At 39.8% G+C, this 25,200-nt stretch overlaps 1 protein-coding gene across 2 annotated transcripts in view; it reads left to right on the forward strand.

The window, feature by feature from the left end:
- NDUFAF2 (NADH:ubiquinone oxidoreductase complex assembly factor 2) overlaps positions 1-25,200 on the forward strand; it is a 46,417-nt gene that overhangs the window by 19,545 nt on the left and 1,672 nt on the right. The window contains exons 1-3 of one of the 2 annotated variants that reach the window (XM_033164739.1): positions 3,421-3,475; positions 14,979-15,068; positions 19,542-19,582. In XM_033164739.1, the coding sequence (XP_033020630.1) occupies positions 3,436-3,475; positions 14,979-15,068; positions 19,542-19,582 (171 nt within the window). In that variant the 5' untranslated portion in view covers positions 3,421-3,435. Of the gene's footprint in view, positions 1-3,420; positions 3,476-14,978; positions 15,069-19,541; positions 19,583-25,200 lie in introns of those variants that run through there. The other variant, XM_033164738.1, reaches the window with a different exon arrangement.

A 25,200-nucleotide genomic window follows, 5' to 3' on the forward strand; every position in this document is an offset into this window, starting at 1 on the left:
ACAATCTGCAGAGATGGCTTTCCTCTCATGAGAGTTCTAGCTTGAAAAGCTGGGTTTCAGTCAACAGTAAATGGGTATTAGCTGGAAGGAGAGATTGAACGCTTTATAATTGGAATAGAAAAAGAGGGCAGTTGTGCCCCGGAAAAAGTGAGGTGCATGGAAATGATATGCAGTATTAGGGTGAAGTTTATTGTGAAACTTGGTAGAGATGGGAAGAAGAGTCTTGTGTGGAGCTGTGAACCATTTCTGTTTCATTTGTCTTTGGACCAAACTGTATGTTGCATCATGTTAAGTGTGCTTAAGATCTGAACCAGGGTCCTGTACCAGTTTCCCTCTCAATCACCCTCTGCCCGATCTCCTATTTGTTCCCAAAGGTGTTGTTTATTGCAAATATGGTGTATGGTCAAATGGATCTGGGGTGACATTTTTAATTAGGAGATGCACAGATTTCCATAGAGCCATACCTACCTTGTCTTCAAAATAATCCAGTTTCAGCATGCTTTTGAAGAGGTGTGAGTAATGTAATATGTATTTGATCCTTTGTCTCATTCAGGGATTCGGCTCTTTTCTATCAAATTTTACTTTGCTCTTTATGTTGTTACCTGTAATATAGATTTTCTTTTAGTCTACTAAAGTAGAGTGTTAGTGTAGTAGTTTTGTGTCCTCTGGCCACTTTCTAAACATGTAAGGAGTATAGCTTCTTTGGTAAAATTTGCTGACTTGTGTTTCCAATTTTATGTTTAGGCTATACCTTTTTATTGCTATCTCCTATTACAGTACATAGTCAAAATGGATCTTTCTGCTGAGAGCCTATGATTATTCAAAAATCCACAGCAGCTGACAAAGCACTGCAAGGGATCAGATTCAGGCTGCAGAACACATCATGCTCTGATGCTCCTGTAAATCAATAGAGCAGTGTGTTCTTCCCTAACATTGGCTACCCAGAATCACTTCTGATCTGTAACCTGCAATGCCTGTATGAATGGTAACCTTTATGAAGCCCCACATATAATGTCTATGAAATAAGAATTATTAATCTGAACAAGGTGTCTTCTGAAGAACAGTAAAAAATTAAAATGCAGAGGAGGTGGATTGAATAGAAAACTATACTAGGAGAAACTTGCATTGATTTCAAGATGAGGTTGAAAGTACTAGTGGAGTAAGACTGAAGGAAATGCCAATATTGATTTGCTTTTGGAAAAGAAATAATTAAGTGTCAAGTTGTCCACTGGGTGATCTATTTAATATCTTTTTCTTATATTTTAATTCACCCTCTCCCATCTTACAGGTGTGCTCACATATACATAAATCCGCAAATATTATGCACAAAGAAAGAATTGTAGGTTATTAAATGGTTATGCTTTCAATCTCAAGTTGCACATATAGATTTAAAGCTCTGAAGAGGATTAAATACTTGAATTAACCCCATTTAACAGTGCAATCCTAGGCACATCTACTCAGAGGTAAGGCCCATTGAATTGAATTGGGATTCTTCCCAGATAAGGAAGAACAAGAGTGTGTCCCAAGATTTATTGGATGAAATGAGACTAAATTAAGTCCATGCATTTTTAAAAATCTTAACTAAGCTGAAGGGGTATGGGTGCTATACTTAATTTTATTTTATTTTCCTGCTTTCTGCTACTGCCTATATTATACTTGTGACTTCTTACCAAGGAGGATATACGGTATATGCCTCTGTCAAAGATTTCAGGTTTATTTGTATATGATGAGTTCCTAGAAGTTCCCAGAAGTATGATATCATATGTCCTTTAGAGGAAGAAGCACTCCAGAGAGTTATGAAATCGCAAGGCAGGAGTCCATTCAGAGAAAGAGGAACTTCCAGATTGACTCTGCCTCATGCAGCAATATACAAGACTCCTTAAGGCTTCTACGTTAAGTGTGGGGCTTGATCTCTTTTTAACCACTGCAGCAAGTATTCTCTTCTCCCATCAGAGTTTGTAGGAGGGGTAATTGACCTTCAGGTTTTCTTTTTGAGGAACATCAATCATCAAACCACTAAATTGGAGGAGTCTTCAAAGCCGTCTAGTCCAATCCTTGATCGGGTTTTCCAGCACTTGATCTGAAAGTCTTGCCAGTATTCAGTCTCTTCACCTTCAGAATAAATCCAAGACAATGAAGTAATTCATGTGTTATTGAGATAAGGGAGCAGAAAGAACAGTCCCCCTTTCTGCAATCTTGACAGAGACACCACCTGTGTTCTTCCCTTGCAGCTGTTGTTCAAAGTGGTCTGAAGGATTTGATAATTACCCTCACAGGGCGTAAGAAAACCATGGTTCATGGAACTGATAAACATTTCCTTGTGTGTGTTTTGGTGGCTCCTAAAGATAGTATATTTCCTTATTCAGGGGATTCTATTCCACTTGATGTCAAAAGTGACCTGTGTGCCAAAGTATATGCAACCATAACTGTTTAACTCTGCTCTTGACTACAGCCTCCCTTGCCCCATTCTCATTTTCTACACACACACACACACACACTTTCCTTGTCAAGGGCACAAGGGACCCTAGGTACACCTCTGCCTCTGAAGCAGAAAAACAAGCTTGTTCTATCTTCCATGTGACAGCCCTTTGATATTTGAAGATGTCTATCTTGTCTCCTGTAACTCTCCTCTTATCCAGGCTAAACATCCCCAGCTCCCTCAACTGTTCCTCATAAGACTCGTTTTCCTGACTCTCATACAGAGATTCTCCACTTTGACTTTTTGTAGGGTTCTATCTGAAATGGATTTTTCTTCATACAGGCATGGAGAGCCTGCTTGTGTCATTTAAGTAAGGTTCCCTAAGTAAAAAGATCTCTAATGGTTGCTATTCCTCCCATCTTTTCTACTTACATTTTCTTCTTTTGTATGGAGTAAATTGTTGCTGCTGCTGAACAAAAGGTTACTTTGAAGCATAATCATATCTGAGAACACCTCTCTCAGATGTTGCTTCATATGGATTAGGATACACCTCAGGGGCATACCAGTTATCTAAATATGATGTCCTGCCACTCAATTGAATGTAAATTATGTTCAGCAGTACTGTTCTGGGTGCTGTCTTTGTGGGCGGCTTAGGCTACATGCAGTGTTAGAAACAGATATGAAAGCTAGGAGCTAAATGGTGCCTTAAATCTATGTTATGAGTGCAACAGTGGAATGTCTATGCACGCTTATTTATAACAATACAACAAAGCTGAAAATGAATGAACTGCAGCTAAAATTATGTTCATTTTTCATGTGGTCTAGTCTTTCCTCTGCCCAGCCCCCTAATATTCTTAAGAGGATCTCTTCTCCAGTCTTCAGAGAGTAGCTGGAAGTGGGGAGACAGAAAAAGCTCCTCCTTTCCTTCCACTCTGAATTTTAATCGGAAATCTTAGGCGCAGTACTGCGCCCAGAGCTTAGAAACTGCTCGCGCTAATGAAATTCCTTGTCTCAAAATGCTCCTAGAACAATGCGAATTTCAAACACTGGCTACATGTGAGTATATCTTCATGGTAGGATTGTCTGATACTTAAGAAGATTAGGTGTGTTCTGGCTTAGGGGGCAACAAAGGAGGGAGTCAGTAGTTTTGTTTCCATACTTCACTACATGCTGAGCTGTGTAAATGATGAAGCAATCAAAGAAAGGCATTGCAATCTCCCTGCAATGATTGTGGCAAATCAGGTACTGAGTAAAATCCTCTTATTTGTGGGGCTGCCAACTGCAGTGCAAAGGTGGTGGGCTATGTCTGCTTGACAGATTTAAGGTGGGAAAGTATTTTAACTTGGAAATTGCTGTGCAGAAGGAATCATTTGAACCTCTAAATTAATTTTAAGTTTCACATTTGGATAAAACAGTGCATCTCTGTGTGGGAGTAAGAACTGAGTATGTTGCATGTGATAGCTGATGTATCATCTCAAATCCCTGTTGAGGCATGGAAGCCTTTTCACCTTTTAAAAGAAAACTACAGAGAAGTAACTAATCCATGGTTTCAAATACAGCTATTAGCAGAGCTGGAAGTAAAATGGAATCTCCTGAGGCCTTTCCCATATGGCTGTTAAAAGCAACACAATGGAATGAAATAAGTATGAAGAACTTGCTGTGATTCCCACTGTTGGTGAAATTTCTTGTACCGAGTAAGTGTGTGGGGGTTCAAGCACTAAAAATGTGCTTTAATATTTAATCATCTGTTCTTCTTGTGAGACCTATACATGATTTCTTTAAGATGTAATCAAGAAGGAATTATTATTTCTATGCCTCCATTAAACCAAGTTATACTGACAATATAGGCATATTCATGTACCAGGATGCTAGGAACGAGGTATAAAATGTGGAAACTGTCCTTAAACCTTGCTTATAGTTGGAAATGATAATTATCAGATTAAGTCAAAAGTAGGACCCAGGTGGTGCTGTGGGTTAAACCACAGAGTCTAGGGCTTGCTGATCAGAAGGTCGGCGGTTCAAATCCCTGCCACAGGGTGAGCTCCTGTTGCTCAGTCCCAACTCCTGCCCACCTAGCAGTTCGAAAGCACATCAAAGTGTAAGTAGATAAATAGGGACTGCTCCAGCGGGAAGGTAACTGGCGTTTCCGTGCACTGCTTTGGTTTGCCAGAAGCAGCTTTGTCATGCTCGCCACATGACCCGGAAGCTGTCTGTGGACAAACGCTGGCTTCCTCAGCCTATAGAGCGAGATGAGCGCTGCAACCCCAGAGTCGGACACGACTGGACCTGATGGTCAGGGGTCCCTTTACCTTTACCTTTAGGCTGAAAAGCTAGCTTTTGAGGAAGGACTTGAATGAATGGAGGAGGTAGCACTGTGCAAATTTCCAGGGAGGAAGTTATGTGCAAGGGAGAATGGGCAAAGCAGGATATATTTGGTTGGTTGAGGATGGAAGAGCAGTAGAAGTAAAGTTAAGGACATAATGTTGTTCTGCCAAGGGGCAGGGTTCTTTTTTTTGGAATCTGGATCCAATGAAACACACAGATGGAAGAAGAACAAAAATATGCTTTAATTTTCTAGATACAATACCTGACCAAAAGCCCAAGCACAAATCTCCTCTTCTGCCGCCCGGGGCCCCAAGAGAGCAGCGGGAGAGATCCCTCACACCAGGAAACCCACAGCACCCGGTACCTGGTCTGTGGCGAAGCCCAATCAGTCCCTTCCATTCCTTCGTTTATATAGCTGACTTAAGTTTGATTGTTTTCACCTGGCTATCAGGTACCATTCCCGAATGGTCAGGGAATCAGGCACCTGAGTGTGGCTTGGCTAAGGTCATTGGCAGCTGAAGGTGTTCTCAACTAATTGCATCTTCCTCACAAGCAACTTTACTTTGCTAATTAGAGGAGGAAAAGGGAATAGGATATGCAACCTGACTCCTCGTGATTACAAAGATCTTCCGCGAGTTTCCACTACAAATGTAAAAAAGGGTAAAATGATACATTGTTCCAAAGTTGTGGAGAACTTTAAGGTAGAGACATTGGGTTTGTGGTAGATTTAATCAAGTATGGAAAACATATCCTCTTCGGAAGAGAAGAGGATATGGATGTGTACAGGCCATCCCATCTTCTAACCCTCCCTCCATCTATTGGACTTCTGGTTGCTCAAATACTGGGCCATCAGGCCTAGTAATGTGGTTACTTGATGCCAGCTTGGTTCATAATAAGACTTCAGTCATTCTCAATTTTATTGCAGATGTGGGAGTGCTGAAACCAGTATGGATGAGCTTAGTGTTTAGGGATGTTTTTAATAACTGATGTTTTAATGTATTTTTAACCTTCTGTTGGAAGCTGCCCTGAGTGGCTGGGGAAACCCAGCCAGATGGGTGGGGTAGAAATAATAAATTGTTGTTGTTGCCAGATGGGTGGGGTAGAAATAATAAATTGTTGTTGTTGTTTGTTTTAATCTGACTCAGCTTTGGGTACTGAGTGCAATCCAGGGTTGGCAGTGCTATGGCCTATAAATTGCCATTTTACTCACCAGAACGTGCCCCTGCAATGGGAGGGAGTTTGAAAACCTTCACCTGGTGCTGGGACAAAAAGACAAATTGGGATTCCTGTTGGTATATTTCTCACTCTGCTGCCTGACAGCTTCCCTGACCAAGGTAACTGCGGTGGTTGTAGCTGAATAACATCTGGAGGGTATCACATCGGTTACCCCTGATCTAGACCCATTCCTGTCTTCATCTCAGTTCAGGCTCAGTTTGGGGATGAAATTGGTCTTTGTCACCTTGATGGACTACCTTGATCAAGAGAGGGACAGGGGAGTTCCACCCTATTACTTGCTCTCTCAGTAGCTTTTGGTGCTACCAACTATGGAATCCTTCTGGACCAGCTTTGTGAGGTGGGAGCTAGGGGAACAGTGTTGCAGTGCTTCTGCTCATGCTTTTGGAGAGTGGCAGTTATGCTGTGGAGTGCCCCAAGGTACTATTTTATTGCCAGTGCTGAACAGCATCTATATAAAGCCACTGTGTATATCCATTGAATGATTTGGGGCAAGGTGTCCCATCTTAATACCTCCCTTCCATTTTATCCTCAGCATTACCCCCCATCCTGATTTCTCTGATGATATCCTGTTGCCATTTTGGGAATCAGGGTGGAAAAGTGGTAGTAATAGTTCAAACAAATGGTGTATCATGCAAGCCAAGACTTGATCCCAGTGATCCTGTGTTACTCCCAAGTAACCAGTCTATTAAAGTGGTATGTCTTATGTGTGGTAAAATCTTGGCAATTACCATTTGTATCTCTGCATTCTGTAATAAAAATTGAAAAGCAGAGAACATGCAGGGAGTGGATGGTGAGGGATCCAGTGAGCAGTACAGTGGTACCTTGGGTTACATACGCTTTAGGTTACATACTCCGCTAACCCAGAAATAACGCTTCAGGTTAAGAACTTTGCTTCAGGATAAGAACAGAAATCGTGCTCTGGTGGCGCAGCGGCAGCAGGAGGTCTCATTAGCTAAAGTGGTCTTCAGGTTGAGAACAGTTTCAGGTTAAGAATGGACATGCGGAACGAATTAAGTACGTAACCAGAGGTACCACTGTATCAGCATTGTTGAGAAGATATTTAAAGTCATGCACAGCTGCTGGAGGGAAAAGTAATAAGAGGAAAGAAGGGAAAACAACACTTTGCATATTTGGGATTGAATATCCTTGGAGAAAGAGACATTCCATTCTAAAATAAAATATTTCACTTGACATAATATGCTCTGTCTCTTACACATTTTCTTTAAGCTATTGTAAGAAATAGCAGCTTGAATAGAAAATTGCCATCTTTTAGAGCTGCCCAGGAGAACAATGAACAGTTAGAACTATGAACTAGCGTCCCTCCCTCCCTGTCTTTTTAGAAATTTAAATTAATTTTTATATTTTTGAATTTTCTCTTCCATCAACACTTAATTAAAAATAAGATTTATATCAAAGAGGAGGAGGCAGCACCCTTTCAAAACTAAACTTTTCCTACTCTACTGTTTAACTGTTTGGACACATTGAATCTTTATAAATTTTGCCAAGCTAATTTCTGGATTTTAATCATTACAAGATTCTGGAAAATGAACAGTGACAACAATAGATAAAGCATGTAGCTTATCTGAAAAGCGTAAAAAAGCCCACTGAACATCTTTTATTATTCAATATTTCTGAATGGAATAAAATTTGCAATGTAGTTTAATTTTGTATTGCTTTTTAAAGGACCAATATTGTTCATAGTTTTTTTTAAAAAAATAAAAAATTAACTCTTTGAATACTATGGGAAATTTTTTTTTACCTGTCCTAAGCTGATATATGCTTTATGTGAGCTAGTTCTATTTTAGTGCCCCTTAAATTCAAACATGAGAAAATTGCAGAAATTTACAATTCAATGCGCGTTTCATCAGGGAGGAATCCACAGATTGTTTTGACACTCAGTTACAAATTCAGCATGAAGATGGACGTCTCATGAAATTTGCAGCTGCTGATTGAATTTATATTTCCATAAAGCCCATCAACAGTTGCAGCCTGAAGGGAAGTGTGTGGGGGAAATGACAAAAATTGTGAGGCTAGCATTTTTCTTCAGACTTATAATGACAAATTACTTGTAATAAGGTCTTACACTGACCAGGATTAAACGAAAAATATAGGCAGCCAGAAGGGAATGATTCTACTCTCCCCCCCAATTGATTTGAACTAAAAATGTCTAGAGTTGATATCTAAATATATGTTTAGTCATCTGCAGAGTGTGCGAAATGCATCCACAAATCAGAAATGTTCCAACACTGAAAAATAAGCCACTTGCAGGTAATTATAGAGGATTTATCATTCAGGTAATCTTATTTTGTAATAACCTCCCATTCTAGAAGATGAATGTTATGCTCACATAAAAGTAGGTCATCTTCATTAGGTTATAGGACACCCACACCCCACTGCAGTCTTCTTCCTCTCAGCTCTGAAATTGGTTTTTCTGCAAAGCAAAAACAATGTATGTCTAAAAGCCATAAACCAAGAAGAGACTGCTCTGACATTCAAATACTCATAAAACAATTAGTGAATTAAAAATAATTGTACAGATTTATTATTGTTTTAAAATGTTAAATGTAAAATTTTAATCCTATGTTTCCATAGAGAGAAAGGGAAAAAGTTAAATGTTTTATTAGGTGTTGGGTTTTATGGCTATAATATTGTCGTTATTATCCTTGAGAGAATAGAACTCCCTTAATATCCAAGTTTCTTAAAAAATTGCATGTCTCAAGACTATTGGAAAGTTAAACATTTCAGGACTATAGCCATTTCATTTAATTGCTAAGGGATTTACATGTATATTCATGCATAATGTGGACATTCTCATCAAACTATACTCTCAGGACTTTAAACTGATCCTTTGAATTTGTCCCACCCTATCCTGAAGACATGAGGCAGGTAAGCCTGCTTACAGACAGGTAGCTCGTAGAACTAACATAATTGCTGTTTCACTGTTACCTACAAACAAAATTGCAATTCACTTTCCACACTACTGGGAATATTGTATCCCCACCTCTATATTTCATTAATACCAGTGTATATGATATAGTGGCTATGATGCTGAAGAGTAAGGTCCAATTCAGCTGAGCTGCCTTTCAGGGGAGGGAGGCAGATTCCAAGGGGTATCTCTCCTTCTCTCTCTCTCTCTCTCTCTCTCTCTCTGTGTGTGTGTGTGTAGTTTGAAAACGTTTAATTAGAACAGAGCTTTCCAAACTGTGTGTCATGACACATTAGTGTGTTGGCTGCAGTGTGTAAGTGTGTCACATGAACACTCCCTGCACTCCTCCTGGGGCTGGAAAGGGGTTAGTTTAACCTCTGGTTTGCTAGTAAAAATGATAAATGTCCAAAATGTGTATCACCAACATGAAACGTTTGGAAAGCTCTGATTTAGAAATGTAACAACAAACAAAATGTGACAACAACTGAGCTCTCAGAGCTGCTGGGCTGTTGCAGCAGTGTCAAAGGGTGGGTGGGAAGGAATTGGGGTTAGTGGTAGGCAAACATCCTGGATGGGCAACTCAGGCAAGCAAGGAAATGACTGACCCAGGCAAGTGGGTGGCCCTGTGGTGAGAGAGCCAGTGTGGTGTAGTGGTAAGAGCGGTAGACTCGTTATCTGGGGAACCGGGTTCGCGTCTCCACTCCTCCACATGCAGCTGCTGGGTGACCTTGGACTAGTCACACTTCTCTGAAGTCTCTCAGCCCCACTCACCTCACAGAGTGTTTGTTGTGGGGGAGGAAGGGAAAGGAGAATGTTAGCCGCTTTGAGACTCCTTCGGGTAGTGAAAAGCGGGATATCAAATCCAAACTCTTCTTCTTCTTCTTCTTCTTCTTCTTCTTCTTCTTCTTCTTCTGGCAAACTGTGGAGGTTTGACAAAGTCTACAGGGAGGGATGAAGTGTGGTTTTTATGAGTTCTAGTGGGTGGGAGGTGTCTTTGGCGAGGAAAAAGGTGATGAGGTAGTTTTGGTGATTTTTAGGAGGTCAGCTATAAGAAGCCAATGCAGATCTATCTAGGAGCACTGATATAATGACTAAACGACTAAACAGCAACAAAAGTGTGTTTCGTGCACAGGTTCTTGAAGCCCTAGCATTTCTGAGATGATTTCACATGTTCATATCTGTTTCTCCGCATTCTTTTTAGAAGGGTTAGAATATATCCAAGGACTAAACAAACTGCAAACACAAAAATCTTATTAATCTTTAAATACCTGCACATTGTAGCAAACACTAGCAGTGGAAGTAAATTGACAATCTTTGAAAAATGGACTGGCTGGCAGAAGCATGATATAATTATTTATAAAAATTACTCCCTCTAAATTAAGAATGATTATGTTCAGTTGTACCGTTATGCAACAATTCATATGGTTTGCAATGGTATGTTGAGCAGAGGACAGTTTTCATTATGGATGAGAGCTGAAATGAGTTTCAAAGAAGAGCAATTCCCAGGTGGGTTTTAAGTCTGATCTCTCTAGAGTATTTTTCAGCATTCCTTGGTATTAAATCCTCACATTTTAACTACAAAGAGTGTTGCTAAAAATGAGAAAACTACAGGACTAATTCTTCTGCCTGTAAAAGAAGGGAGATCAACATACAGGTATACTTTAGTGTCTTAAATAAAGCAACACGAGCACCTTAAACCTGAAATGTCATTTTCTATTGCTCCAACTGGATAGCTTCCCCACCAGCAGGAGCCAGCAAAGCTTTGAATGCACCATTGGCCCCAATGTTCCCTGTTCCAGTTAGGATTGTCCTGTAAATCTCTTCTTCAAATAAAATAGTTATAAAATAGAAATAAATAGGTGGAATGTAACTTTCTTTCTTTCTTTTAAATTTGAAACAATTTTTATTTACATTTATTTATTTTATTTTTATTTACTTTTACATTTATATCTCACCTTTCCTCCAAGGACTGCAAGGTGATGCACATTGTTTTCTCCTCCCCATTTTTATCCACACAACAGTCCTGTGAGATAGGTTAGGCTGAGAATGAATGGCTGGCCTAAGGTCATCCAGTGAGCTTCCTGGCTATAACGATTTGAACCCTAGCCTCCCAAGTCCTTAGTCCAACACTTTAACCACTACACTAATGAACATGCTGCATTTTGCAGTGGCGTTTCAAACACATAAAATTACAGGAAATAATCAGTTGGATAAATTGCACATAGAATTCCTTCAAAAATGTGCTACATATGTATTGTTTCCCCTTTAGATTCCCTATATGCCAAGAATTGTCCTTACAATGGTTGAAGCTAAACCAGCATTTAGAGTTTCTTCTTGATCAGGATTTGTTAACCATCTAGTTAACAAATCTATGTGAAGAGGCAACAGTTGTCAACATTAACTGTATTTACATTTTGTGGGGAGGGGTTGAGGAAAATTCACATGAGAGGAAGAGAGTGGTGAAGAGAATGGTGAGGTGGAAGATTGCTATGGACAGCTGGCATTTTTGGTGCTTGATTTTTCAGTAATACTGAATGTCTATGATAATTGTCCTGAAAGGAATTTGTTTAACACTGTCATTGTGGTGACACGGACTGAGTATGTGTAGGGATCTGAGTTCAAATCCTGTTTTATTCCATGAACTTTGCTAATTGGCCTTGGTTAGATCAGTGCCTCCATTCTTCTTCAAAGCATTTATGCCACAAATAAATGAAACAACTGCTTTGAAATTAGTAACAAATTTGGTGGTTTCTATCCCAAAATTCCTTAATCTTGAAAACTAGAAAAAAAAATCCTACTGCCAGACTTAGTTTAACTGCAGGAATTTAATCTAAGGATAATATTCAGCTCTGTTTGATTTTGGAGATAAATATTTCAATAAGAAATGAGTTGAAGAGCATGTATTTTCAGCTATTTGAATGATTAGAGTTAATTATGCATCTTGTTAATTGGTATATAGTAGCACCTTTCCTATATGTAGATAAACATAGATATTTGTGTCTATTTTGCATTAATTGCATTTCTTAGTCTTCTGTAGCATGTCTCGCATGTTTATTTTGGAAATGAAAATAATTAACTGGCCTTGTGACAACAGTGGTTCACGTGACAACAATTTCAGAATAGTCATGTTAGTGTGGTGCTACATAATCAAAAACAAAAACCCCAAGGAGTCTTATGATACCGTAAAGACCAACACACCTATTATGGCATAAGCATTTGTGGATTAAAGTCAGCTTCATCCAGTGTATGAAGTGGAAACTAGGAAAGTTCATGTGATAAGGAATTGGTTAGTATCTAAGGTACCGCAGGGTGTGTAGTGGCTGAATAAAAAGCGTGTCTATGTGCTGGGAAGCATCCAAGATAGGAAAAGAGCTCTTCTTAAGTCGCTCAGGTACTTGTACAGGACGCACTGGTGACCTGTGGCAATATGAGTAGATACACTCAGTCTCCACAAGGTGCTTGAGTAATCTTTATACTCACAGTATGAGTGTGCTATATTCCAGAGATATGGCCCTCGCCTGAACTTCCCAGCAGGGGCAGCTAGTGCATTTGTGGGACCCAGCCCCTTTCTTCCTCTGTTGCTGCTGCTATTTGAAAGGAAATAATTTTCCTTTCCCCCGTTCCAGTCAGTGACAAGTTGTATCTGGAGCAAGTGCTGGGAAACATGCAGCTCTCATAGCCACCCCATCCTCTGAAATTAGGGTCTATTTACATACAGCATTTGCACCTTGCTTTTGAGCTTAAAGGGCTCTCAGAGCAGCTTACAAAAGTCACTACTAAGACTTTCTCCTTCCCCTCAGGCTCATAATCTAAAAAGACAGTTCAACTAAGTCATTGTGCATGTGGAAACACTTGCCTCGGTAATGGACTGGATGAGAGACAACAAACTGAAGCTCAATACAGATAAGACTGAGGCACTATTAGTGGTTGGTTCCCTAGACCAGATGGGTGGGAGGTCGCCTGCTCTAGATGGGGTTACACTTCCTCTGAAGGAGCAGGTTTGTAGCTTGGGGGTACTCCTGGATCCTTTGCTGTCACTCGAGGCTCAGGTGGCCTCAGTGGCCTGGAGTGCCTTCTATCAGCTTCGGCTGGTGGCCCAGTTACTCCCCTAACTGGACAAGGATAGCCTAAATACTATTGTCTAGGCTCTGGTACCATCAAGTTTAGATTACTGCAATGCATTATATGTAGGGCTGCCTCTGAAGACTGTTTGGAAACAAGCTAGTGCAGAATTCAGAGGTCAGGTTGCTCACCAGAGTAAGACAGTTTTAACATATTACACCAATCCTGGTCCAACTGCGCTGGCTACCAATTAGTTTCCGGGCCCAATTCAAAGTCCTGGTTTTGACCTATAAAGCCTTAAATCGCTCAGGACCATAATACCTCAAGGACTGCCTCATGCCATATGATCCTACGCAGACCCTGAGATCATTTACTGAGGCCCTTCATTGTGTGCCTCCTCAAGAGGTCTGGAGGGTGGCAACACGAGAACAGGCCTTCTCTGCAGTGGCTCTCTGTGGAATGCTCTCACCAGGGAAGTTTGTCTGGCGCCTTCATTATATACCTTTAGGTGCCAGACAAAAATGTTCCTTTTTAACCTATGCCCTTTTAAAATGTGCCTCTTTTTTTGGGGGGGGGGGGTTATTGGGTTGTTGTTTTTATTTTGATTATATATATATGGTGGTTTTTATGTTGGATCTTTTCTGTAAACCTCCCTGAGACCTCCGGGTATAGGGCGGTATATAAATTCAATAAATAATAAATAATAATAATTGTCATAACTTTAGGAGGAGTTAATACAGCCTTGCATTTTCCTTACTTCATTTGTAAAGCAAGTAATGTTCAAACAGCACGACACTGTTTACAAAGCAACTGTCTCTTAGACATTTATAAATAATATATATCTTCATAAAATAGAATTACTTAGTGCTTTACACTGTTGACCAGATAAATAAAACAGTCAGTGGAAAGCAGAGAGTGGCTGCTTCTACCCAGAATGTTCCTTAAGGCAAGATACAGTCTAGCAGTGGTGCCATATGTTGACAATGAACCAAACAGATCACACATCCTCTCAGATGTTTTGCTAAAATTGTAGCTCTTGGGGGTAGAGCTATAGAAGTGGGGTGAGATTCATAGAATCTAGTAATCTAGTCCAACCCCCTGCAATGCAGGAATCTTTTGCCCAATGGAGGGCTCAAACCCATGACCCTGTGATCAAGTGTCTCATGCTCTACCAAAGTCAATCAATCTCTTCTAATTTCCTTTCAAAACATTTAATATATGTGACTTCCTACTAAAAGGCTGTACAATTGTTTCCCTTTAAATCCAATACTAGAATGATACAGAAAATATGTAGAGTGGAAGAAATTATCAAGTACTGTATAAAGTAGAGAAATAACACCCTCCTTTCCCCTTTCTTTTAAGGGTAAAAAGAAGTGAGATGTTAATGGGTCACACTAAGGCTGCAGTCCTATGCACACTTACCTGGTTAAGTCCCATTCAGTACAATAGCAAATATAAACTTGCATGGAATTGAAATCTAAAGGGCTTTTTAAACCCTGTTCTGGGTTGAAATCTTACTGTACTGTTTTTAGTCAGTCTATTTCTGAAGTCTAAAGTGTAGCTTCATTTCTTCTGATGCAAAGTAGAAGCAACTTCATCTTTGATTGGGCAGATCCGGGTTTACACACCCAACAACAGTGCAGGATATTATTTTGTTGTGGCAAAGGGGCTGAACCCTACCTACACCCACTCCTAATTTTACACACAACTTTCTCCCAGCTTAGTTTAGTTTACTTCCATTATTACAGCTAGCTTGAGAGAAAATGGTGTGTGTGTGTGTGTGTGTGTGTGTGTGTGTACACTGCAGAGGGGTTAAGCCATGAAACAAGAGATGGGAAGGCAGGCAGACCCAGATTTAAACAACACCTAGTGATGAGAAAAAAAGAGTATATGATTTTCTCAGTCAAAATATCTATATAAGTAATAGCATTGAAGAATATCAAATGTTCACCTGTGCATGTGAATGTTTTATGTAATGTTCTTAATCAGCCTTTTTTCTCTTTGAAATAGGTCAGCTCATTAAAGAGAGAAGATTTGTAGAAGCTTTTGGTATAAAAGAACACCAGTATGAAGCGGGGGACATACCCACAGAATGGGAAGGTAATACATTCTTGAGACAGCCAAAGTAATGTATGATAAAGTGACTTGTAATTCTCCCAGTCTGAATTGAAAGAGCATCTAAGCCTAGCCCTTGCCTTAAGATTTCTTAAGATGGTCAAATTTTGTTTCCACTTGACACCCATCATTCTGGCTTGTCCAGTTACTACTTTTCCCTTAGTCCTTTGTGGCAGGTGGAGGAACCACGGAAAAGGCTATTGCAGCAGACTGGTATATCTTGATGCACCATCTCTGAATTTTCTGTCTAACCTCAAGCACAATGGGTGAGATCCAGTGTTGCACCAGCAGATGCAATGGAATTTCCCTTCCTCCCTTCCCCACTGCCACTCATATGTCTCAGAGGCTCCCCCAAGCCCCCAGAGCAGATTTGGGGAGTGCATGAAGAGCTGCATAGAGGAGAAGAAACAAAAATCCTGCTTGTGGAAGTGGAAGTACATTATGCAGGTGGGATGCCACCTAATTTTCCTCTTTTTGAACCCCGAAAGTATGGCTCTTAAGCAGGGAAAGTAAAAAGTACATATGTTTAAAATGCATCATATGATTTAACATCAAGTAGCATAAAAACAATGCATAACTCTATAATTAGGGATTGAGAAAATGGCCTTGTTTTAAGTGACCACGGATAAGAAAAGAAGACACAAGTGCAAAATGCCTTTTTCCTATGGCTTTCTGAAGCGTAGGATACATTTGCAAATCTGGGCAGTTTATTTGGCTTTCCAGCACAGAAAATAAACCATGTGTGGCAAGGCATACTTTTATTAGCAGCATTTGCATTTTTAACACAACACTTGCTCATGCTTATAATTACCATAACATTTTTTCCCTTTGTGATTATAGTGGCATTGAATTGGAAGGATTTGTGAAGAGAAGGGAAATAAAAAGTGTTATGAATAGGCAATGGCCTCTTTCTCTCTTTAAGCACAGTTCCTTTCAGGGAATGGGAAGAAAATGTTCAGACTGCTTTGTTTCCCCATCCATTATTTGGGCAGAGGAGGTGTGCAGTGTATTCTTGTTTATGACAGAGCAGAGAAAAATGTAGGTGCTTAAATGCAAAGAACAACATTAACTGGATTTTTTCCAGTTAACATGTTAACTGCTGAAATCTTCTGTTTGGAAATGGTGGGAGGAAATGAGAATTGTATTCTCCCTCTTTTTTATCTGGGGCTGTTTCTGTAATAGGAGAAAGAAGTAGGTTTTAATAATACTGTACTGGGATTGATATAACTTTTTAATGTTCAGAGCATTTTCCCTACATTATCTCAGTGCTTATAACAATACTAGATAGTGAAAACTGTTGCTCATCATTAAGGCTTTCCCTGTGGGATTTCATATTTTTCCAGTTCTGTAAAACATGAACAGGATTGCACAGATTTGGAAGGAGGTGATGGGTGGGGTGCCCTTGCAGATAGTTTATGGGATTATAACTAAACGTATGGCTCTCTTCTTTATCAGAATGAGCTTCCAGTACGCCCCTCTCCCCCAGTTTTCTATAGTCTGTTTTCTTCAGGCTTGCTTTGACCAGCAAACCTTGAAACACAGTACCATTTGATCCAATTTCCCTTCCCTTCACTTTCATTGTGATTGCTCATAGGAATCAGGAATGCATTTTGATAATAATATATCTATGACACTGGTACACAGAAGAATATTCTTGGTGGATGTCCTTCGACTGTGGAATTCCTCAAGGACTGAAGCTTGTTCTGAAGATAGGGTTTTTAGACTTTTGGGATGTCTAGGAGTTGAAGTCAGCATGTCATTTGTTTAAGTGGACAGTTTTTTGTGGGGGTTTCTCCCTCTGTTCTAAGAGCCGGGGATGTGTACAACACCCCCCCAATACTGTCATCAATCCTGAGAGGTACAGTTAGGCTATTTCTCCATGAACACAATACATAAGCTTCATGGCAGACTAAGCGTTTGAACATGAGTGTCCCATGTCCAGACCAACAATATGACAACCATGGTTTGAGGAAATACATGAATGAGTCCCCAGTTAGCATGGATAACATGTGTAAGTAACACCTTTCCTTGCTCTGTCAGGGTTCCCTTTCAAGAAAGGAAGCAATGTGCCTTTTGCCAAAGGCATTATCTTGTGGGTGCAGGTTGTCAATAACCTTTTTTATCATTTTTATTCTAAATTGTCACTTATTGTATCTAGTAATTTACCTTCTTCATACATGTCACTGGTCCTCATGAAAAGGTATCTGTCATTTTCTGCGTCAAGATTTAGGAGTTTGTGTGCCTCATGCTGCATTTTACAGCCTGTCTATTCTAGTCCTTCACACTCTCTCTCTTTTTAATGGGTACCATTTAGTGATTAATGGGAGTTTTAATTTGCATGCTCACTTTTACGCTCATTACAATGCGTTATATGCCAGTAGAAGCCTTAAAGTTCAATGAAAATCTCATGCATACTAATGAGAATGCAAATGAGTGCTGATGAAAGAATGCCAAGGTCTCAAGGTATGAAATGTCCAGTTTATCTTGCTAAATTCCTTTCAGACAAATGTAGTGTTATCACAAGCACAGACTGTGGATAGTACCATACCATATTTATATAATTAATTACAACTATGTAATTAGAAAATTGGAATTGCAGTCAGTGGATTTACAAAAGGTTTGATGAGAACTTTGTAGAATTGGACTTTGTGTGTGTGTGTGTGTGTGTGTGTGTGTGTGTGTTTTCTTTGCCTTTTATACTGTTCCAAATAGAAGCTATTTTGGCTGAGACTGAATGAAAGCATTCTGATTTATGTAAATGTTTTCCTAGAAGTTGATTGCACTGGATGCATTTTCAAGCTGAAAGGGCAAAGAACAATTCTAATAACTGCAAAGATTTTGTCTGCTTTCACATCAACAATGATTTTTCTAAACTGCAATGGAGGTTTTACTGTCCTGCACATATAGAAGAGGTTGGGTGAAAGTAAAGGAAAAATATGGGGGAATGGATGCTAAGCAATAATAAAGATGAGATAAAGAATTTATGGATTTGAAGAAGCTGTATTTTTGGACAATATTAATGGAAACTTTGTGATTGGCTGGACTTAAGCTTCTTGTAAACATCCTCTGTTCAACTCTGTAAAGACTATACGTTGTGTAAAATAAATAATATTGGAAATGCCTGTCATAAGGAGGCATTCCCAAAATGAAAATAAGAGTAAAATCACATTAACTACATTTTGTTCTGACTCAGAGCTTAGTATGTAGATAAGAATATTAGAGAAATCAACAGTAAAAAATGCACTCCCTTTAACCCTTAGATTTTGTGATTAGTATTACTGCTTCTTTTTCATTCTCATTTTATGATGATAATCCTCAACCTCATTGCCACTTTACTAATAGAAAGACAATTGGTAAGAACAAGAAAGAGGGTTTTTAAGCTGCAATACCTCTTTTGTGGTTTGATTTTGGCTCATTAACCAAGATGGTTTCATGTTCAGGTATGTAATGTGATTTTAAACCACAGTTGGCAGTACTGAAACAACTGCAAACACATTTGAAGACACCATGATAGTTGAGATTAGGAAGAGGTATGTGGGCTTAACTTTCATTCTTGTTTTAATAAACTAGGGTTAGGGTTAGGAATTATGCTGAACTGGCACAGATCCTGTTTTTTGCTTTGTGCAGATAATGATTTTATTATACTGTTCCTTAGTGCTGTTTTATTTTGTTGTTGCTGGTGGTAATTTTAATACTGTGTTTTAATTTATTGATATGTTTTCATTTTGTAAGTATGATATTGAAAGGATAGATATAAATGTTGGAATAAAATTACAGCTTGAATGTAAGCAGGTTCATGTTTAATTAATTATATTTTCCTTTATATCCAATTCTGGTCACTACATTTTTGAAGCACGTAAATAAATTGAGAAGGAGTTAGAGGAGGGCAGCAACAATGGGAGGAAAGAGTTTGAGAAGGAACATTGGTCTAGAAGCACCATCAGCATTGTTTGGCTGTGCATAAACTAATTACAGTTATTGCTGTTGCTATAATGTTAGTAATAACTATGATCAGCAAAGCAAAGACAGCTACAATGGGAGGAAAGAGTTGCTGCTTTTTGGTGGCAAATCATTTGGTGTTCTGAAAATTTCAGTTTCAGTTATTGCAAAACCAGTTCCTAAACCTTCTGTGTGTGGAAGTGCATTTCATGTGTATAGTGGTGTCAGGTGAAGGTTTAGAAAGTGGAAACTCAAGTGCTTGTGGAATGGGGACATGCTGTGGGTGCTATGTGTTGATGTCATGCCTAATTTTCTAGCATTCTTGATAACTGCTATTTTCTGCTGCTCTCACTGCAAGAGCCATCTAGCACCAATCTCCATGTGCTTTCATAGTCCATTTGCCTTCTGGCATTCAAGTCCTTAATTTAATTGGCCTTCAGATACATAGTCTGTACTATAGATACAATTATAAGCAGTTTTAAAAAAATGTTTGACCTCTGTTTTACTATTTTTTTGCAGCTTGGATTAGGAAAAAAAGAAAAGATCCACCCACATTTGAGGTAAGAGATACTACATTGCATCTAGTTGAAACTACAGATTATTTTATTTGCCTAATGACTTCAGTCAGAAAGCAGTTCTTCGTGCACAAAAACAAGATGGGGGGACACATGGCTTTCCAGTGTTACATGTGAAATGGATCTTGGGTTTCCCTGGACTTCTATACTGAAGTCTCACTTGTGTTGCACCATGGTATCATTCTCAAATCATACCAATGCACAACAATGCACTGTGTGCTGTTTTGGGTGAATGATATGCTGCCTTTTAGGCCTCTAGGTCCTTTTTGTTCTCTCCCCCCACTTTCTCATGTTGCAGCCCTCTGGGCCTTGTGGAGGAGGCACATGAGAAGGGCCTGAGGTGATGATTGCGGAATCCAGGTTGGTTCATATGGGTAGAGGCGGTCCTTGTGGTATCACAGTTCTGAGTCACTTAAGGCTTTATTGGTCAGAAGCAGCACTTTGAAATGGGTCCAGAAACTAATCAGCAGCCAGTGTTGTCTGGTCAGGATTGGTGTTATATCCTCAAACCACCTTGTCCCAGCAAGCAACCCAACCTGGCTGCTGATTTGGAGTAGAGAAGTGGTGGGCAAGCTAAGAGTTAAGTACCCCATCTGCTTCAAATCTTCCTCCAGTGGTTTGTTTGCAAGTGTTTTTGTTGCAAGAGTTCATGTGTAGCATTTAGCTGAGCCCTTGTTCTCCATCTCCCCTTACAGAAATGCTAGAACCTGGAGTCATCCAGTGAAGTTGTATATTGGGAGATAATAGAACAAACAAAATAAAGTACTTCTTTACACAGTTCGTAGTTAAACTATGCAATTTGCTAGCATAAAATATAGTGATGGCTACCAATTTGGATGGCTTTTAAATGGGATTAGATAATTTCATAAAGTATACTATGGTGGCTATATAGCCTCCAGTTGCTGAGGACCTTGAGCAGGAGAATTCTGCTTGTGAGCAGAATTTCCATATCCATCTGGCTGGCTACTGTGAGAACAAAATGCTGGAGCAGATAGGTCTTTGTGCTGATCCAGGAAGGCTCTTCTAATGTACTCTGATGTTTTCATTGGAATAAGCTGAATGCCATCTGGTGAGTTAGACTTAAGTTTTTTAAAAAGCTATTCTGCTTCTTTAAGGCTGGAGATAGTGGGCTTTTTTTTTTTTTTAAAGCAAACTCTAAGTTGCATTTTAATGTGAAATTGAATTCATTTGTAAGTTCCTTTAGCTACTATGGGAAGTCTGAAAGTGGCTTCGAATAGAAAATACAGTAAATAACTGCTTTTCATTTCTAATGCACCGTGTGTTTGCTATGCAGTAATAAAAACTAAATGGCTTCTGAATTGCACAGTTGGATACAAGGTGAAATGTTAAAAAGAAGAAACTTTTTGTGACAGCTCCTGTCTTCTTTCAAACTATTTCTAGCATTTCCATAATTATCTGTTTTGACAGCCTCCTTGTCAAGGGAGGAAAATGTACTCCAGTGAGTAGTAATAAGCATAAAGTTTAAATTATTATTCTCTCCCCCCAGAAGAGAATAATTATATTGGAAATTACATTATGTTTAGTTACTGCAGTGCATACCCGCCTTCCTTATTTGATCATAAGAATATTATTTATTTCAGAAGAGGCATGATGAAAACTAACTTCAATCATGGAGGTTCATTTTCATAGAATTTCTATTCGCCATCACCAACTTGAGATGTGATTTAGAAGTATTTTTACTAGTTGACAGTAGGAGCACAGACTAGATTTTTGATTGTCTTGCTTTTAAATTCAGTCAAGCTTAGGGGATAGACTATCATTTAGTTTGATTGACTGATTGGACCAATCAATTAAAAGCCTCTTGGTTGATCAAAACATTGTTCCTGATTGATCAAGCAGGAGATTTTTTTTTGAAAATATGTATATTCTTACATTCAATATAAGGACATTCTAAAACTGCATTTTAGAAATGCCTTCTTGGAAGAGACATTCACACAGGAAAAAAATGCTTTTTCTGAAATGGTGGCTAATATAAGCATGTCCATAGATCATCCAAACTATATGTTCTATAGGAGAATGTATGAATTTCCCATTTTTAAAATGCAGGTCTACCATGCCCACCTCACCCCATTGTATGTAAATGTCTCTCTGCCACCTTGGAAGTCCAGCTGTGTCCAGAGGGGCAGAAAGGTTCTGCAAGCAATTCTGCTGGCAATAATACATGGAAAGCCCTTAAGGGGCATTGGGGTGGGGTGCCGGGGGATTTGGATCTCAAGCCCCATGGATCCCCAGAGGCAGACACAATTAATGTTCAGAAACAGAACACATACAGTGAGGGGGAAAGCCCTGCTAAATTTGCCTGTTTGCCCCCTGACAAAGAAATGACCTGTTCATAATTTTAATGGTAGGTTTGCTGTAGCTGTGAGATACAGAATAACAACAGGAAAACCCCCAGAAACCCAGAGGACAAAAGTCAGAGGTCGATGTGCATTATAATGAGTGAAATAAGTATTTGATCCCTTTGCAAAAGATGACTTAGTACTTGGTGGCAAATCCCTTGTTGGCAATTACAGAGGTCAGACGTTTCTTGTAGGTGGCCACCAGGTTTGCACATATCTCAGGAGGTACCGGTATTTTGTCCTACTCTTTACAGATCCTCTCCAAGTCAGTAAGATTTCAAGGCTGATTTGTAGCTACTCGAACCTTCAGCTACCTCCACAGATTTTTGATGTGATTAAGGTCTGGAGACTGGCTAGGCCACTCCAGGACCTTAATGTGCTTCCTCTTGAGCCCACTCCTTTGTTGCCTTGGCCATGTGTTTTGGGTCATTGTCATGCTGGAATACCCATCCTCGACCCATTTTCAATGCCCTGGCTGAGGGAAGGAGGTGCTCACCCAAGATTTGACGATACATGGTCCCATCCATCGTCCCTTCGATGTGGTGAAGGTGTCCTGCCCCCTTAGCAGAAAAATGCCCCCAAAGCATAATATGTCCCCCTCCATGTTTGACGGTGGGGGTGGTGTTCTTGGGGTCGTAGGCAGCATTCCTCCAAACACGGCGAGTTGAGTTGATGCCAAAGAGCTCAATTTTGGTCTCATCTGACCACAACACTTTCACCCAGTTCTCCTCTGGGTCATTCAGGTGTGCATTGGCAAACTGCAGACGGGCCTGTACATGTACTGTCTTGAGCAAGGGGACCTTGCGGGCTCTGCAAGATTTCAGTCCGCCACGGCGTAGTGTGTTACCAACTGTTTTCATGGTGACTATGGTCCCAGCTGCCCTTAGATCATTGACAAGTTCCCCCCATGTAGTTCTGGGCTGCTTCATCACCGTTCTCATGATCATTGCAACTCCACAAGATGAGATCTTGCACGGAGCCCCAGACCAAGGGAGGTTGACAGTTATTTGGTGTTTCTCCCATTTGTGAATTATTACACCAACTCTTGTCACCTTCTCACCAAGCTGCTTGGCAATAGTCTTGTAGCCCAGTCCAGCCTTGTGCAAGTCTACAATCTTGTCCCTGACCTCCTTGGACAGCTCTTTGGTCTTGGTCATGGTGGCTAGTTTGGAATCTGCTGGGTTGATTGCTTCTGTCGACAGGTGTCTTTTGTACAGGTACTGTAACGAGCTGGGATTACAGGTAAGACCTCTCCCTTACAGCAGGTGCTTCTAATCTCAGCTCGTTACATACAGTGAAGATACCAGGTAGCCTGACATCTGGCTGGTTGATAGGGGATCAAATACTTATTTCACTCATTATAATGCACATGAATCTCTGACTTTTGTCTTCTGGGTTTCTGGGGTTTTTCCTGTTGTTATTCTGTCTCTCACAGCTACAATAAACCTACCATTAAAATTATGGACTGGTCATTTCTTTGTCAGAGGGCAAACGGGCAAATTTAGCGGGGGATCAAATACTTTCCCCCCTCACTGTTTGAGCACATGTTCAGCCTGAGTATTTGTTTTTAGTACCAGAACTAAGCTCACGCTCCTCGCATACAAACATCTACCCCTGGATTTCCAGTCCCCGGTTTTCTTGATTTCATTGGGTTTTGTGGGTGGGGCGGACTGCTGTTGTGTTACACTATGTGTTATAAATCCACATGCATGTCCAAGCACTCACATATAATCATACACACCAATGAGAGGTTTGGGATCTTTCATTGGGATTTTGACGTGTGCTTGTTATGACTATGTAATAACTGTTAATCGTATGCCCACAAGAATTTTGCACACGAAAGGAATAAAGAAAGCTTGGTTTATTATATGAAATAGAGGTGACAGACTATATAAATGCTACAGCAAATTACAATTTAAGCAGGCAGCAACTCAGACAATACATACACACCCTGGTCTAAAGAGTAACAAAGATAACCTAACGGTCCTAACCTAACAATGTAGTCCAGGGAGGAAGTACGTATGATCATCTCTCTTTTTTTAGAAATTCCTGCCAGAGCATTAAGGAAGTGACCTCATACAGTCCCTTCTATATTGATTCAGGAATTCTCTGAGTGCTAGCCCCTCAATGTGCCTGTCTGGCAATCATGCATTTATGATTTTGACTGGAAATCCCACATAGATAAAATGAAATAAAATGTAATCTGGGAGTTTCTTTGGATATGCACTGTTTCTCTGTAGCTGCCTGGTCAATGTCACCTCTTCCTTCCTCCCTCCCTCCTCTCTGTAGTCCAAATGTTACTGCAAATATCTGTATTCCTTAAGGACCTGACCTTTCTATTCTAGAAAAATTAGTAAGTTAATTGAAGTCAATTGAATTGTTTTCAACCAGCATTAGATACACAGTTAGGTTTATTACATTGTGATAATGGAGATTCATTACTCTGCAATCTCAATTTCATTTTGATATGGGATTTGGTTTTATTTTGAGCTTAAATTTGGCAAAGAGTCATTTGATTATCTGTAGTCATTTCCCCCCTCACTCTCTCTAGGTTCTTGTGAAATTATGTTATATATTTGTTTTGTTTACAACCCCCTTTCCTTTTCTATCTCAGAAAATTACTGAACTGGTGTGAAGTCAGCATATTTACACTATTCTTTTGGTAAAGTGTTACAGTAAATATTTTCATTATGCAAGAGTTTTTTAATTAATCTGTTTGTAATAGTCCAGGCACTTTGCAACAGTGCATATATTATGAAGTCTTGGCTTGAAGTTGCAGGATGGAGTTATTTTGCTGAATCGAAGCAGATGTAGAATGTCTGTAGAGGGGACTGCCTTGAGACTTTATCTTCCCTAAGAATGGGAGCTGTAGCCCAAGAGTTCTTTGGTTCAAATCTCGCAGTACCCATGATCTCAAGTAAATGGTTCTAAGCAAGTGATTGTTGCTTCAGCCTGTTCCCTTCTCCCACCCCACCCCACCCCACCCCACCCCAAAATGTGTACGTGTGGTACTGCTAATACTAGATTGTGACAATTTTTGCAAGTTGAAACCCTTGAAAATACCAGTGCTAAAGCACTTACCCCTTATGCAAACACTTGATACCATCCTTGCCTGTGATGCCTCAAACAGAATGGAGGCAGCATTCCCTACCTCACAGAGAAACTTGGATGTCTGGACTAATTTGGGGTGGAAAGCATTATAAAAAGCACACTGTATTTGTTTTTACCTTCCTGATAATTAAG

Source organism: Lacerta agilis, chromosome 11 (genome assembly GCF_009819535.1).
Source record: "Lacerta agilis isolate rLacAgi1 chromosome 11, rLacAgi1.pri, whole genome shotgun sequence".
NCBI classification, from domain to species: Eukaryota; Metazoa; Chordata; class Lepidosauria; order Squamata; family Lacertidae; genus Lacerta; species Lacerta agilis.